Below are 17,002 nucleotides of genomic sequence, written 5' to 3'. Positions count from 1 at the left end.
GAATGTACATTTTGATTGTTTAGTTTTTGTTGTTGTTGATTATTATCATGTTGTACATGGAGGATATTTTAGATATTACCATTGATATTTTGATGTTTAAAAAGTACATATATGATATTTTGATGTTTAAGAAGGGCATATATGATATTTTGATGTTTAAAAAGGACATATATGATATTTTGAAATTTTATCAAGGGTAAATATGATATTTAGAAATTTTATGAAGGGTAAATATGATATTTAGAAATTAAGTTGGATAAATATGATATTTTGATGTTTAAGAAGCGCATATATGAAATTCTTCCTATCTTTTATATCATTCCTCCTCTACTCTACTTTTTTCTAATGAAACTAATACCCATCAAACTACATCCTAAATCAAGATTAACACAATTAGAGGACCAAAATTATAGTTACACCAGGTCTTAGATCCGTTAAATTCCATAAAAGACCAAAATACCCCTTAGAATTTTGATTGTACCTGATCTTTAAAACATCAAACCAACTCTTTCTAATCCCCTGCTAACCATAGTCACAATGTATTATACAATCTTGAATATACCTGTCGCATTTAACAGTAACCCAAAAAAGACAATAATGCCCTTTGTTTTTATTTTCGTACCAAGTATTCATCAGTATTGTACTTTTTACCGGTAAACCTAATCCCCACAAAATTGCCCTTTGGTTCTTTCATTTAACTGAAGTTTTATACACTACACTACATCCTAAAGCCACATTATATCATAAATATATATATATATATATATATATATATATATATATATATATATATATATATTGATTCGGATGATCTAGCATATACAAATTTCCGATAAGTAAAATACCCTAGAAATAAGTCAAAGTACAAATAACTTTTAAATTTAATAAGATAAACTTACTTCATCACGAAGGGAAGATGCCTCATGTTGACCTCCCATATCTTTATCTACACATCCAATATCCTTTACAAACCTAAAAATGTAGACTCATAAAGTCACATATTTAATATCTTGTTATAGTTATAACATTACCACATTATAATTATGCATTTATTACCTATTTTGACCATGTGTGTTGCCAATATGTAGGACAGTAGGTCGAATAACTTGTCCTGTTCAACAACGTACTTTTTAAAAAGGTTGAAAGTACAATATAGAATACACAAATAAACAAACGCGTGTTGTTATTTATTGCATATTTCATTTTTTTATATTATATGTACATAGAATGTATAGCTTTCGCTCTACTTTAATGATGTTCCTATAAGTAAATTTGCAGTAATTTCATATTTATTACCTTCTTAAACTTCAAAAAGCTCTTAACTTGTTGAGTTTCTAGCCACAACATTCTCCTTGGTCAAATTTCCTACTCTTGGCATGTCCTATTAAAGAATTTATAAATTCACTCAAGTATTATTCCTATTAAAGAAAAAACCAACCTGCATGACACGTTCATCCTGGCGTAAATCTTCATGTCCTTTGAAGAAAAAAGAATAATATTTCCCATCACTCCCATGAATTGTCAGTTTTCTGGGTCGCTGTTTGGAGGTAATCACAACAAGCTGTGGTGCAAATGATGCAATTGCCACAAGAAGAGGATACATAAGAGCCTGTAACGGATTTTAAAATAGGTAAGTCTACATGGTGTTTTATGTTCTAAAAGGGTAAAAAAGGAAAAACAGAAGAGACATGTGGATGGATTTGTCCTATGCGAACGAGAAAAGATTGTATAAACTCTCTCACAACATGATTATTTGAGTGGATTCTTGCAATGATCTGAGGCAAAAAAACCAATCATGTGTTGGTGGGCAGGGCTAATTTAGTAATAGGGGTAAAAGAGGAATGAAAAGTAGCCGAATGCTTAATGCTTTATTAAAGTGACTGAAAGCTGTTACAGAGATTGCATACAAAATGAAGCTAAACTAAGATACTTAAATAGGCTAAAAAATAACAAAAAATCAGAAAACACAGCAACGTTCTTCAACAACTCAACGTGCCTTTTTATTCTCCTAAAATACCTGGTCAACATTAACTAACATTCTCCCCCTCAATGTTGACCTTCTTCTTCAGGTACTCAACACCTCTCAGCTTTCTCATCTCAGCAAATTTGATCCGTGGCATTGCTTTTGTCAATACATCAGCTCTTTGTTGGTCCCCACTTACATGCTCCACATTAATTTGTTCCCTTTCAACACACATACGAATAAAATGGTATTTGGTATCTATATGTTTACTCCTCCCATGGTGAACTGGATTCTTTATAAGAGCAATAGCAGATTGATTGTCCACAAGTAGCTTCACCTTTTGAGCTTTTCTTCCAACAAGGTCACTCAACAAATTTCTCAACGATAAACCCTGACAAGCAGTTGTAGTTGCAGCCATGTACTCCGCCTCACACGAGCTTAGCGCGACAGTTTGTTGCTTTTGTGAGGCCCATGTTATCAGATTTCCCGAGAAATAATATGCCACACCTGTGGTTCCTCTTCCATCTTCCCGATCATCACTGTAGCTGTTGTCACTGTACCCTACTAACATACCATCACCTCCTCTGCGATACATTAGACCATACTCTATTGTTCCTTTCACATATCTTAGGATATGCTTTATGGCTACATAATGGCTTTGCTTTGGGTTCTGCATATACCTGCTCACAACACCAATGCTGAAATTCAGATCAGGTCTTGTATGTACTAGATATCTTAGGCTGCCAACCAACTTCCTGTAGTTTGCTGCATTTACAGGTTCCCCCTGTTCATCCTTGGTCAGCTTCAACTTGGCTTCCATTGGATATTGTGAGCTGTTGCACTCTTCCATTCCTGCCAGTTTTAGAATCTTCCTTGCATACCCCTGCTGTGAAAGCATAATGCCATTCTTCCCTTGATGTACTTCTATTCCCAGGTAATAGGATAAAAGTCCCAAGTCACTCATGTCAAACAATTGCTTCATTCTTTTCTTGAATTCTAGAATTCCTTTCTCACTTGAGCCAGTAACTATAAGGTCATCCACATATACTCCTACAATGAGGATTAAATTGGATTTGTGTACCTTATAAATTGCTTGTTCTTGAGCACATCTGGTGAATCCTAGTCCTTTGAGTGAATGATCCAGCTTCATATTCCAGGCTCTTGGAGCCTGTCTTAATCCGTACATTGCCTTTCTGAGACGATAGACCAGATTCTCCTTTCCTTTGACCGAGAACCCAGTTGGCTGAGAGACATACACCTCCTCCTTGAGGTCACCATGTAGAAAAGCTGACTTGACATCTAAGTGATGTACAAGCCAGTTTTCTTTTGTCGCTAATGCCAGGATAAGTCGTATGGTTTCCAAACGAGCCACTGGTGCGCAAGCATCTTCAAAGTCGACGCCTTTTTCTTGAACATACCCCTTTACGACTAATCGGGCCTTGTGCTTGATCACGTTTCCTGCTGCATCTCTTTTCAATTTAAATACCCATTTTAACCCAATTGCCTTTCAGTTTGGTGGCAATTTGGTCAAAACCCAGGTATTGTTTTTCTCGATCGATTTTAGTTCCGCCTCCATAGCTAGCTTCCAATTACTTTCAACTGATGCTTCTTCAAATGTTGTGGGTTCATCATCGATCAACAGCAGTTCTTGATTTCGCTCATACAGCCTTTGCACCTCGTCTTCCTCCATCCTCTCCGTATTCTGGTAAATCTCGTTGATTGAGCGGAACCCTTTTGTTGGGGTATTATCAAACGAAGCTGCCGACTCAATATCATCGTATTCTCTAGAGTATTGGTTCAAGGATGCTGCTTGTGACCCATCTCCAGGTGAGGCTGAAATCGGCGTCTCATCAACAGGCGTGTTGGTTGATCCGAAATCAAGAGAGCGTGCGTGATTGTTAGTCGGTGTCGAGGGGCTTGTATTCGTATGGTCTGATGGTTGTAGTTCTTGGGCTGGTTGTAATTGGGTTGCTTCTTAGACCAAAACGTTAGTCCAATAGGGTGTGGTAAGTGGTTCATTAATTATTTCTTCATTCCAGGCCCATGTTTTGGACTCTTCAAACACCACATCCCTTCCAATTACAATTCGACACTTCCTGGGATTGTACAGCCGATACCCTTTTGTTCCTTCTTCCACTCGCAAATAAACCATGGTTTCACTCCGATCACTTAATTTGGATACGCCCCGTAATTTTTTGACAAAACCCACACACCCAAACACTTTAAGGTGTGCAACCGAGGGCTTCGCACCCTTCCAAGCCTCGTAAGGAGTCACATCCTTGAGGGCTTTTGTTCCAGTTCGGTTCAGTAGGTACACTGAGTGACTCACAGCTTCTCCTCAAAATTGATCTGGTACCATCATGGCTTTGAGCAAGCACCTTGTCATCTCCAAGATCGTTCGATTGCGTCGTTCCGCAACGCCATTTTGCTGGGGCGTTTGTGGAGTCGTCAGTTGACGTCGTATGCCAACTTCTTCACAAAAATTCAAGAATTAAGTGGAGTTGAAATCACCCCCCCCCCCCCAGTCGGTTCTCAACATCTTGATTTTACACTCGCTTTCTTTTTCCACCTGTAACTTGAATTTCTTGAACATGCTAAAAGCTTCGTCTTTGGATTTGAGCAGGTACACCCACATGTATCGGGAATAATCATCAACAATTAGTAGAAAGTACTGATTGCCACCCTTTGTTGCAGGTGTGATGGGTCCACAGAGGTCTGCGTGTAACAGTTGAAGCGATTCCTTAGCTCTCCATTGGGCTGCTTTTGGAAAACTCTGTCTAGGTTGCTTAGCTAACATACATCCTTCACACACCTGTGTTGGATGAGATATGAGAGGCATCCTTGTCACCATCTGCTTCCGTGTCATTTCTTCCAGCATCTTAAAATATGTGTGGCCCATATGTGCATGCCACAACCATGAGTCATCACTTATACGTATAGCTAAGCATGTGGGTTTCCCAGGTGTGAGTTTTATCTTATAAAGTTTATTTTTTGACCTTTGTACCTTCATTATTAAGCATCCAGCTTCATCATACATCCTTAGAAATTCATTCTTCATTCCAATATCGTATCCCTCCTCCGTCATCTGTCTCAGGCTTATTTTATTGCTATGTAGAGCTGGGATATAATATACATCTGGGATAATGAACTGATCACCGTTTTTGCAATCAAACAATAAAGTTCCTTTTCCTTTGATAGGAACCTTAGAACTGTCTCCAAATCTTACTTGTCCAGTCACTTTTTCATCTAGTTCTGCAAATAAATATTTAGAACCAGTCATGTGGTTACTAGCCCCATTGTCTAGGTACCACATGTTGTTATCTTCTCTTTCCTTTAACTGGTTCGGATACACCTTCTCCTCATTCAGAAGAACCATACTTTTTTCTTCTTCTCCATGTATAGTTAACAGCAGGGCAGGTCCATCTTCATCTGCAACTAAGTTCACCTCCTGATCTTGCTGCTTCTTGGCTTTACATTCAGAAGCATAATGGTTGAGTTCTTAGCACTCGAAACACCTTATATGGCTTTTGTCTCGTGGCTTCCAGTTGGAGTTATTTGCTTCCTGTCGTGAACTACCACCAGAACGTCCGCCTCTTCCACGTGTCGACCCCCGACCCCGTAAACCACCTCTTCCACCTCTGTCACTACTTGTACCTCTCCCCCGACCCCTGGTCTTGCTTGGACTTTGATGACTTGTGGAGCCCTCTGATTTTGCAAGTAACAGGGCATTATCACCACCTGAGTTTGACTTCCGGAGCCGGAGTCGGTCTTCATAAGCCTTTAAGTGCCCAATTGCCTCCTCAAATGGCATAGACTCCATATCGGAGCTTTGCTCAATTGATGCCACAAGATTTATAAACTTTTCCGGGACAGTATCGAATAGCTTCCTTACTAATTCTTCATCTTCTAGAATTGCCCCTGCACTTCCAAACTTTGAAATCATAGCAGATAGCTTCCCTGCATATTCATCTATGGTCTCTGTTTCCTTCATCTGGAGTGCCTCGAATTTGCTTTTCAGTACCCGTAACCTTGCCTTTTGGACCCTCTCTGCACCCACATACCTTGACTTTAGAGAGTCAAAAACCTCCTTGGTTGTCTTCTTCTTCGCTTCCTGTGCAAGCATCTCTTCTGGGATCGACTGGAAGATGAAAGCTCGAGCTTGCTTACTCCTTTTCTCATCCACAACCTCACCGATTGGTGGCTCAATGGCATCCCACAAACCATGGGCATCCATAATAGCTTCCATCTTTATCGACCATGTATTGTAATTTGATGAGGTTAGCATCGGGCATTAAAGGGGGTATGGGCTGTCTTTGGGTGGATTGGATGTTGAAGCTACTGTCATGGTGTCGTATCTAATAATCTTGGGCATACAAACGATCAGAACTAGGCTCTGATACCACTTGTTGGTGGGCAGGGCTAATTTAGTAACATGGGTAAAAGAGGAATGAAAAGTAGTCGAATGCTTAATGCTTTATTAAAGTGACTGAAAGCTGTTACAGAGATTGCATACAAAATGAAGCTAGACTAAGATACTTAAATAGGCTAAAAAATAACAGAAAATCAGAAAACACAACAACGTTCTTCAACAACTCAACGTGCCTTTTTATTCTCCTAAAATACCTGGTCAACATTGACTAACACCATGTGTTGATGTTAACATGTGAAAATCCCTTCTGTAGTGCTGTTTGAACCTCAACAGTAGCTCCATGGTTGAACCACAAGGTGAGAAGACAAAGGATGTCCTGGAAAAATCAGAAAAGTGAACTCATCATAAATATTGAAGATATATGAAAAACAATGGAATGAACCATTCCAACATATAAAGTTTATAATGACTCACCTGCAAGCTATCATCTACACTCTTAGCATGTGCTGCACAAGCTATACAATGAAAGTAGCCAGTGACTGCAGCCACTACAAATTGTGCAGCAAAATTAGGAAGGCCTCTCACTATATAATGAGACATCACTGATGTATTGAAAAGAGCCCATGTATGCCATGCTTTCGTCCACTTTGTGGCACAATGAGTCTGCTCATTTGTTGCTAAACAAAAGTGATTCTCCATCAGAGCATGTTTAATTGAGTTTGTTTGCAAAATCTAAAAGAAAATGAGTAAAGAATTATTTGCTTTGCTTATCTAGGATACTATAAGTGAAGTCAAAATTAGTGACATTGTTAAGATAATGAACTGTGAAGCATTTACAATGTATTTCCTTATCTGATTGAAGAATAAATCACAAGAGGAGCTAACATAGAACAAACAAACTCTCTGTCAAAAGACAAATCATAGAGATTCACAGCCACTTAGAAAGAAAAAAAATTGGAATTAAACCTCATAAAATCGAAACATAGAAATACACAGAATTGGGAGAGAGATGGAGATAGAGGGAGAGCGATACCAGAAATGGTAGATGCGAAGAACTGAGAAGGAGAGACAAATGGAGATATAACCATGGTCTACGTATCAGAGCGAATCTGTACATATTTGATTAGGTCCAAACAGGCGATGCGATGTGACACAATTAGGTCGAAACGGATATGCAATGCGATTCAATTACGTCCAAACGGCGACGCGATGCGATTAGGTCCAAACTCCCATACCAACGTGAGGAGGTGCGTCGACGGAGGGGATGAAGCAACGCGGTGGGCCGACAAGTGGAGGTTTACAACTAGGGTGTTCGTTTGGATGGATTGGTTTGATCCAATCCAATCAATTGAATCCAAATTGATTTCGGTTTTCAAAACATGAATCCGAATAGTCCAAACTAAATTCAAATCCGATCCGATCTGATCCAATTACAATTCGGTTGGATCAGTTTTTATAATTCGGTTTTCAAAAACCGAAACATTTTAAAACAACATAGAGTTATAATATTACCAAATTTTACACAAGAAGCGGAAAAAATTATTTAGTTGTGATTTGAAATTTATAAACAACTACTAAGCAGATATATTATAGTTAAATATTTTATAGATAGAAAAATTTTAAGAGATAATACATATTGATGTTTTTTTATCGGGTGAAATGTTTTGAACCTATTTGAAAAAAATAAATTAAAAAATTAATAGATAATTATAGATATATATTATAAATAAATAAATAATAAATGTTTATTCGATTTTTTTGGACTATTCGGTTCTTATTTTATAAACCAAAACCAATCCGAAATCCAAAATAATAATTTGGTTTTGTTGAAAACCAATCCAAAAATCAGAATATCCGAACCAAATAGTCCAATCCAAATTGTCCAATTGGACAATTCGGTTTTATCCAAATAGTCAACAGCCCTATTTAGAACTGCCTGTGGATGGAACTACGTTGATGGTGGTAGTGCGTATATTTCGATCTAGGTCAAAATTAGTCAACATATGGTATTATTTGTTTTAGTCAAAATATAAATAGAACCCATAACTTTTTCTAATGACTTTTTCACATTTGTTTGTCCTTCTTGCCACTATTTCTAAATATTATTATAATAACTCTATTTATAAGGACTAGTATTTTTAAATATTATTATAGTAAATATATTTATAAGGTCCAGTCTTGCAAAATTATGTCTAAATGAAAGGAAAGTTGTAGTCATTTCCAAAATTAAAAAATATTAATTAAAAAAGAAAAAACATCATAAATGGTCCCTATAGTTTTCGGAAATATGAAGTTTAGTACCTGTGGTTTAGAAACGTCATAGATGGTCCCTATGCTTTCAAAACTTTTGACGATCGATCCTTATTGCTAACTCCGTTAAGTATTTTCCATTAACCAAAGGGCATTTTCGTCATTTCACTATCATAGGGATCATTTATGATGTTTTCTCTCAATTTTTTAATAGAAAAATTAAATATAGTTATTTAATACTCTCTCTCTCTCTCTCGTATCAACATCATCTTTGTCAAAATGTTTTAGCATACATATTCCATTCCAGAATCATTGAATTGTTTAAACCTTCAAGAGTTTTCCAGTATAACCTTTAGAACATTTACCTAAACAAACACAAAAATCGATCAGATCTAGCCTCAACAACATCAATCATCTCTTATCTCTTTCAAGAATTTCATCACACAGGTTAGACCAGATCTTGCGACGAACATATGAAGCATGTTCTTTGATGAAGAGCTTGGTGAGCATATGTGATTTTCAGAGTATGATGAAGAAGAAGGAAGTGGCAAAGTTAGAGATAATGAATGTGATTGAGGCGTCAAATATTGAAGCGGAAATCGGAGGTTAGAGAGGTTAAGCTAGCTGATCACAGGGGAGAAAAGTCGAAGTTTGGAGAGGAAATTGGAGTTGTAGATGATGAAAACGAGGGAGGCGATGAGGATTCAACCCCAATTTTTCTTACCCCACATCCAAAAGCTTTTGTTTACCCCAAGAAATTTAACCCCAAATTTGCCAAAATTTAAATCCACTGAGTGTTTGTTGATGTTAAAACCCTAAAAAAGATCTCCAACCAAACTGCGAGTAGAACCGAATAGCAAGAAACAATGATCTCACCACCTCGACAAATGACTAAGAAATCGCACGAAAACCAAACTCCAAGATGAAACGCAGGAACCAAAATACACAGTAGAGACCCCCACTAGCACCAGGAAAAAACATAGACAATCTCACCAAAACAACAACAAGAAGGCATCCAAGAACCAAACAACAAAACAACTCGAAAATAATAAAAGGCTTAGCAATAACCACCAACAAAGGAGAACAAAATCTTGGAATACACTTCAAAGAATGATAAAGAGAACCGGCATCATCTACTACCACCACATGGGCAATTGGGTGTAGTTGGCGTTGACCTAATTCAATTGGGTGTAGTTGGCGTCTGAATATGAGATTTTGGCTTTGATTTAGAGGAATCAAGGGTTATTATTGATGGTGGTAGCATTTAGAGAGAGAGAGAGAGAGAGAGAGAGATTTTATATATTAAATAACTATATCTAACTTTTCTTTTAAAAAAAAATAAGAAAAAACATCATAAATAGTCCCCGTGGTGTGAAATGACGAAAATGCCCCTCGGTTACCGGACAAAACTTAACGGAGTTAGCAAAAAGGACCAATCATCAATAGGTTTGAAAGCATAGGGAACATCTATGATTTTTCTAAACCATGGGTACTAAACTTCAGATTTTGGGAAACCACATGGACCATTTATGATGTTTTTTCATTAAAAAAAAAATTTACATTAATATATATATATATATATATATATATATATATATATATATATATATATATATATATATATATATATATATATATATATATATATATATATATATATATATACCTTAAAAAGCATTTACAAGATTATGCTGAATTTTAAGAGGTATAAATTGTTATGCATCATATACAACAACTTTATGCAATAATTCTTATTTAATCAACATGGATTTTGACCGGATCTTATATCTTATTCCCTATCACTCCAACAACCTCCCCACTATTTCTCCATTTTAATTGGTCAAAATCAATTGAGTCTGTTGGATCAGTCAAAGTTATATAGCATCCTAGACTTCTTGAATCAGTTGATCTGGGAAACGCCTTGCAGCATCCTCTCCTCCTTCCCCTATATGTTGCGTCTCACCACCCTTATGCTCCCCCGTTCTCCATAAACCCTACACTCCACCGCTACCACCACTCAATCCTTCCGTCATCACTCATTACGCATGTCGCCAAGCAACATCAATCGAAAGGATTAACCTTTTGAATCGGTTAATACTGAACTGGTATTCCTCACATTCAGCATATTCAAATAAAAAACGTGTTCGATTCATTGGTATCTTGCGTTTCTTCCATACAACTCCTCCACCTTCTCTTTCCTCTTCACATGATTACTTCCCTTCTCTCCAAACTCATATTCAGTTTCTTTCTTTTCTTCATTCACTTTTTCTCTTGGCCATCGCAGCACCACACAAACACACACATACACACCCTTTGATGTCATGGCTTCCGACGGCAACAACCAACACGATTTATGTTCTGCTTCAGTAGTTAATCAATCGATTATCTATATTGCTGGTTATAAAATAAGAGAGATTTGAGTATTCTGAATGAAAACCCTATACCCTTGGACTCAGCCGATTTGCAAGTATTTGCTCTTTTTCTGAGATTGTTCTTTTTTCTTTCTTACTGTCAATGTTTCTCTTCAAAATTCATAATTGAATTGAGGAATCTAAATTATATGTTCTCAATTTTGGTTTTTCCGATTTTGGGGTTTTCTAATATTAACATGAACTGAGTTTTTTGTTTTTATTTGCATCTTGATAGATTTTTCAGTATGGTGTTTGCAGGAATTCCTCTGTTAGAACCACCACTTCATCACCTTCTTACCCCCAGCATTGCCGCTGGTAAGCTTCTCTTCTCCATCGCTGAAATCTTTTCTATAAAATCGATATACTTGCTTCTCTTCTCTATTTCTGAAATCGATTTATTATTTGAAATTGATTTGTTAAGTGATTTCTTCTATAAAATCGATTTCGGATCTAATATTCAACACAAAGTGCCACTGCTGAATCCTATTCTCAACATATGCTCAATTTTGTTTGTTAGTTTTTTTTTGTTTTTTTTGCACATGCATGATCAAATCTGATTTTGGAGTTGGAATCTCAGGTAAGTCTGATTTTTTTGGTTTATTTTACAATAGTGTGGTGTTTCTTTCTTATTTTGTCATCTTTTGAGTTGGAATCCCAATTAAGTCTAATTTTTTAACTGTAATGTATTGTGGTTGAATCTTATTACTTCTATTTGCATATGATTTTCATTCAGTTTTGGTTCAAGTTAATAAGATTAAATTTTGTAATGGTTGCATACTTGCAAGTTGACTATATTCCTATGTTGTGATGCAATTCAGGTCCTATTTGCTTTAAATTTGGCAAAACAAATGTTTTTAATAATGGTGCGTTGTGTTTATATTCCTCTATATGTTATTTGGATGCAGGGTATGTGATAAGTGTGGTAAGATTCCAAATAAAACAACGAAAATGATCACTTTATGACCATTCAAATATTTTAGATGGATATGCAATTCACATTGTCAATTCAACCTCAGGTTTTTTTTCCTAAAAAACCACATTATTTTTGCAGGTGTTTACTCATATTCCCTTATGGATATTAGAATCTTATATTCTAGCTTACTGGTATGTTGTTCTTTTCTACTAAGATGATTTTTTTTTTTGTTTTAACTTCATAAACTTAATGCGGACAAGTCTATACATTTGTTACAATATATAAATAGCTCCCATTTCTCATTTCTTCTCTTATCTCTTAATCTAAGTAAATACATATTTTAGGGTTTCTAATGAGAGTTATGTCTCATAATAGCATTGTACTTTGAGACATCAACGTTTTAATAGAAACCTCCTTCCATTTTATGTTTTTCGAATAGCAATGTACTCTTTTTTGTTTGTCAAATATAGCATCATGCTTTCATTTTCTGTTTAGTCAAATATAGAAATATGAAAGTAGAGTGTTATAAATGGTCATATCTTCCAAAGTCCATTGCTAATTTTCTTTTTGTGTTTGGTGTACATGTGTGTGTTTCTATGACGTGTGATGTGTGTGTGCTATTATGGATATATAATTTTAAGTATGTTGCTATTTATCTATAAGGAAAAACAACCCTAAGGGTAAATTTGTAAATATCCCATCAAACTTAATCGCCTATAAAATGTTTGCATTTTTCAGGTAGTCATTGCATCGATTCACCAATCGACTCATGTATCCTCTGCCTAGAAAACATGGATACACAATAGAGCAAGCCTACATGCCTAAAAGATAGAGATTAAACTTGAACTTCATGAACGGTATTTTGGTCATTCTTAATGATAATTGTATTGATTTGTCTTGTGTGCACTACATACTTTATCAAGTTCAGAATATGGAGTCAAAATGGAGCCATTTGCACATGTTTCCTTATGTTTAGCTATTTTTCTTGATGTTACTTTGATACACCTTTCTAATTCTTTTCTTCATTAAAATCCACATTTTTGGCTTATATGGCGGTCGATCAAGAGTTGGGACCGGGAAAACGGGAAATATGTGCTACAATTCTTTTTTTTTTTTTTTTTAATTTTATTAAACCAACATGTCGTAACTACTTATAAACATAAAAAAAAAAACATTTTTTTTACTAATGTACATAGTTTTTTTGGGTTTAGTGTTATATCAAGTTACTAATGTATACAATATTTGTGGGTTGTGTGTGGGTGTTTTTTTTGTTACAGATCTTTATAGAAATCGTGTTGTCAGAGTAAAGATTCTAGAGGGTAAAGGTAAAGAAATGCATTTCCTATGAAACAGAAGGATGCGAAATCCCATGTGATCTTAACTGTATTGTTTGTGTAGATCTAATTTTGTATATGTACACATTTAACTTTTAGGAAAATGTCATGGGCACATATTGCTAATGGCTTTATATTTACATATAGTTTTTTCCCAGACCCAAGAGTTATTTAAATTTTATTGGGGATAATGTTTTTTTTGAAGGGAGAGGAATATATGGATTAAAAGGAAGATTAAAAGGAAAAAAGTTATTAAGATTTTATTGTAAACTAATCAATTACTATTGATGATTTTGTTGGAAAGTATTTAATTATTATTTTATCTTTTAAAAACAAATAAAGTCTTTGATGGTAGTGGTAAGAAAAGTCAACGGAATATTTAGTTGTCTAATGGTCATCATATTTAGAGTAATGTCGGGTAATCTTTCGCTTGGACTTAGAAAATCATTAAACCACTTAGATCTTTGGTACTTATACTCACTTTTGTCAAAAGAATTTAAAAACTATAACCACAACTAACACTTTCTTTTTACTCTTCCTCTTTCCTTATCACATACAAGAACTAACATTTTATTAATCTCTTTTGTTCTGTTCTGGGAAGGGTTTTTTCCCCTGGTTATGAAGGTGTAGTTTATGATGTCATAAGTTGTAGTCGGTGGGGTTCCGAGATCATGGTTGATGAAACCTGTTGTATGGGTGTGGTATGCCTAAGAGGTGATGTTAGATGTGATCTAGGTTATATCTCTCCAAAGCTCGTTGCTTGCATGGCAGTTCACGGTTGCAACAAGGAGACTAAGGTATAGTTGAAAGTGATAAGTGGTTTGTTTATGATGGTGAAGAAGATTATGACAAGAAGTAGTGGATGTCAATTCATAGTCGCGGGTTGCTTCAAACCGTGGGGGGCTTGTATGAAACTCGGTTTAGTGGTTGTAAGGTGATATATACTGATCCATTTCGTATTGTTTTGGAATTTGACATGTTTGTGAATTGAAACTACGCCACACAGAAACTATTCATCGAATTGAGTTAATATTTGTATGTAAACTATTCATTGAAATGAAATTAACAATCGCAGCCACATCGTACATGTATCTCACTATCTACTTATATATTGTACTCTAAACTCAATAACCTAAACAATAAACCGTAGACTGTAACATAAACCCTAAACAAAAATACCAAATATTAATCTGAAATTACTATGTTTTGTTAATTAATTTACATCAATGAAGAAAATGTTTTTTTATATGTTATCATTAACTAAAAATGATCAATTTTTGAGAAAATAAATCCAACGAAAAAACTATAAAATATATACAAAAGCGATGAACACATTAAAAAAATACATTTTATGACGAAAAGAAAAACAATATTTGAATTGAAACTAATAAGTGATATTTGTCAATACATCGTGCCTTATTTTTAATATGATATGTTTCTTGAAGCAAACTAATCACTGAGGTGAAAGTAATCATTTCTTTGACAAAAAAAAAAACTAATCACCTCTCTAAAATAATTTGTAGAATAAACTATCCGCACTCGTCGCTTGGCGCGGGTAAATGACTAATATATATATATATATATATATATATATATATATATAATGACTACTATATTATGATCCGTAATGGTTTTTCACTTGTAATTCAGGGACCACTGTTGAGAGGCCACTAATTTGAGAGGCCACTAATTGTTTTACCGCATTTATGTAGTTTTCAATAACAAAAGTGTAGTATTAGTTTTGAATAAGAGTAGGCACTGACCACTATTTTTGGACATTAAATCTCCAATACAGTGACCATCTTTTTTGTACTAAGCTTCTAATACAATGACCAATATTTTTGGTCATTAAATAGTTAACATAGTGACCTTATTTTTACTGACTAAATAGTTATGACTAAATAGTTATTATGATATGAAATAAAAATGGTTTATTTTTTTCAATTTTTAGTGACCGAGTTAGTGACCACCATATATAATTGGTCACTAAATTTATAGGATTACCAAAATTCAATGACCGCTTAATTCCTGGTAACTAAAAGATGTTTTTAGTGACAAAATTTTAGGTCGTCACTAATAAGGACTTTTCTTGTAGTGAAATTCCATTAAATTCCGTTTGAATAGATGTTAATGCAAATAGACAAGGTTTATAACTAGTAAATAATCACAAAAAAAAGGTCGGTATTACCAAGTCCTGATTGATGTTCCGTTGGTGAAATTTCCACATGACTACCAAGATAAATTATACAAGATACAACATTTGACTTTAAAGAACTTCGTAACGGTTGCATCTATAATGATAAAATATACAAGATACAACATTTGACTTTTAAAGGCCTCGATGTTAGTCCACCGTTATAGGTACGCGCTTCTAAACAAATTGGGTTCTATATATATTCACAGAAAAGCTGCTACTACCATAACCATACATAATCATCAATATAGAAAACAATGGTAAGCTTCTAATCTTTTTTTTATAACAATATGTTTTCAATAAGAGAAAGGATTTGTTGTTTTAATTTAGTTCTAAAAACTAATTTTAATTACGCGTCTGCTAATAAGACTTGCATATTCCTTTTTCGAAATTACTTTTAACAAACTTCTGCTTAAGATTTATCCTCATAAGAATTATTCAATAAACTGAGCTTCCAAATCAACAAGCAGGAGTTTCATATGTTGGGGGCCAACGACCTGTCCATTGAATGGCAAGATGACACTCGATACTGGGAATGGGGACATATGCCGGAATCAAGGTCTTTCTCTTTCTCTCTTAAGCGTCACATTGTACGTTATTAATATACTGAATTTGGCATTCATGCATATACTTACGTTGCCGTTTCTGTAGGTTCCCGGAGGTGTGCACACTTAGAGAAGTTTGGTGGCTTGAGATCCACGGTAAAGTAGCAGCTGTGAATCTGTCACAAAACAATACATATGTCGCCTATCTTGTCTTTCGAACTACTGAGAATTGCTCTGGACTTGATGCGCCAGCAAAATCAAGTGTAAGTTTGCGTGGGGTAAAAAGGGAGACTGAAAATGTTTATCTTCAAACACCAGGGCGTGTGCGGCAGGACTATGTGATTCCTCTTAGGAGAAACGATGGGTGGATGGAGATTAAGTTGGGAGAATTCGAGTACAAGGAAGGAGATGATGGTGAAGTTGAGATGGTGTTTAAGGAGGTTACGCTGAACAAGCGGAAGAGTGGTCTGATCGTGGAGGGAATCGAGATTCGGCCTAAATAAACATTCTTCATTTATATATAATATTTATTCAAATTATACAATTAATATACTACGTACTTTGTTATTTAATAATAAAATGTATAACTTCGTAACAAAACTATTTAATATATGATTTCTTATTTTAGATACTGTAAGTTACGTCCATCCTTGTTAATGTATAATGATGTAGTTTTATTTGTGTTGTTTATCTATATGCGTTGTGTATTTATATGATGCTATCTATATGTTAGAAACTTCAAAAGTTTTTTTTTTTTTATTTTTTTATTTTTTTTATTTTTTTTTATTTATGGTTCTACGGGTATCCAAAATACGAACGAGATAGATGTTTGTTGTCCCAACCATTCTTTTGAATCCCTATCTGATAAGGAATGTGTTAATTTCTAACAAAGTTTTATTTTTTTCCTAGGCATAATGCTTCTTTTCTTCTTCTTCTTCGATACAGCCTACTAATATGCCTTTTCTTAATCAGTTACTTGTCTCCTTTGCTACTATTGATTCAATTCCAAAGATGGAGGAAGTG

At 35.0% G+C, this 17,002-nt stretch overlaps 1 protein-coding gene and 1 long non-coding RNA gene across 4 annotated transcripts; both read left to right on the top strand.

The window, feature by feature from the left end:
* The first annotated feature begins 10,436 nt into the window (after nucleotides 1–10,436).
* On the top strand, nucleotides 10,437–13,444 carry LOC145086643 (uncharacterized). 3 transcript variants are annotated; one of them, XR_013700527.1, is made up of 5 exons: nucleotides 10,437–11,049; nucleotides 11,252–11,308; nucleotides 12,045–12,097; nucleotides 12,645–12,763; nucleotides 13,184–13,444. It is a non-coding gene; the product is annotated as an uncharacterized LOC145086643 (long non-coding RNA). The 3 variants fall into 3 exon arrangements; XR_013700529.1 differs by having other exon boundaries at nucleotides 11,899–12,097; XR_013700528.1 differs by having other exon boundaries at nucleotides 11,238–11,308.
* Nucleotides 13,445–15,619: 2,175 nt separating this feature from the next.
* Nucleotides 15,620–16,606, top strand: LOC145090406 (F-box protein PP2-B11-like). Its single transcript, XM_079028634.1, has 3 exons — nucleotides 15,620–15,694; nucleotides 15,905–15,993; nucleotides 16,086–16,606. The coding sequence occupies exons 1-3, from the start codon at nucleotides 15,692–15,694 to the stop codon at nucleotides 16,480–16,482; spliced, it is 489 nt and encodes a 162-aa protein (XP_078884760.1). The 5' UTR covers nucleotides 15,620–15,691; the 3' UTR covers nucleotides 16,483–16,606.
* Nucleotides 16,607–17,002: the final 396 nt, after the last annotated feature.

This window comes from Lactuca serriola, chromosome 2 (genome assembly GCF_051521515.1).
Source record: "Lactuca serriola cultivar US96UC23 chromosome 2, Lser_US96UC23_V15, whole genome shotgun sequence".
Taxonomy (NCBI): Eukaryota; Viridiplantae; Streptophyta; class Magnoliopsida; order Asterales; family Asteraceae; genus Lactuca; species Lactuca serriola.
The sequence above is the reverse complement of the archived record's forward strand: the minus strand, read 5'-3'. Positions and strand labels throughout refer to the sequence as shown.

Bases quoted from the DNA above. Each gene is read 5' to 3' on its own strand.
- LOC145090406 (XM_079028634.1), top strand. The intron at 15,994-16,085 runs GTCTTTCTCTTT...CCGTTTCTGTAG, and splicing joins GGACATATGCCGGAATCAAG to GTTCCCGGAGGTGTGCACAC.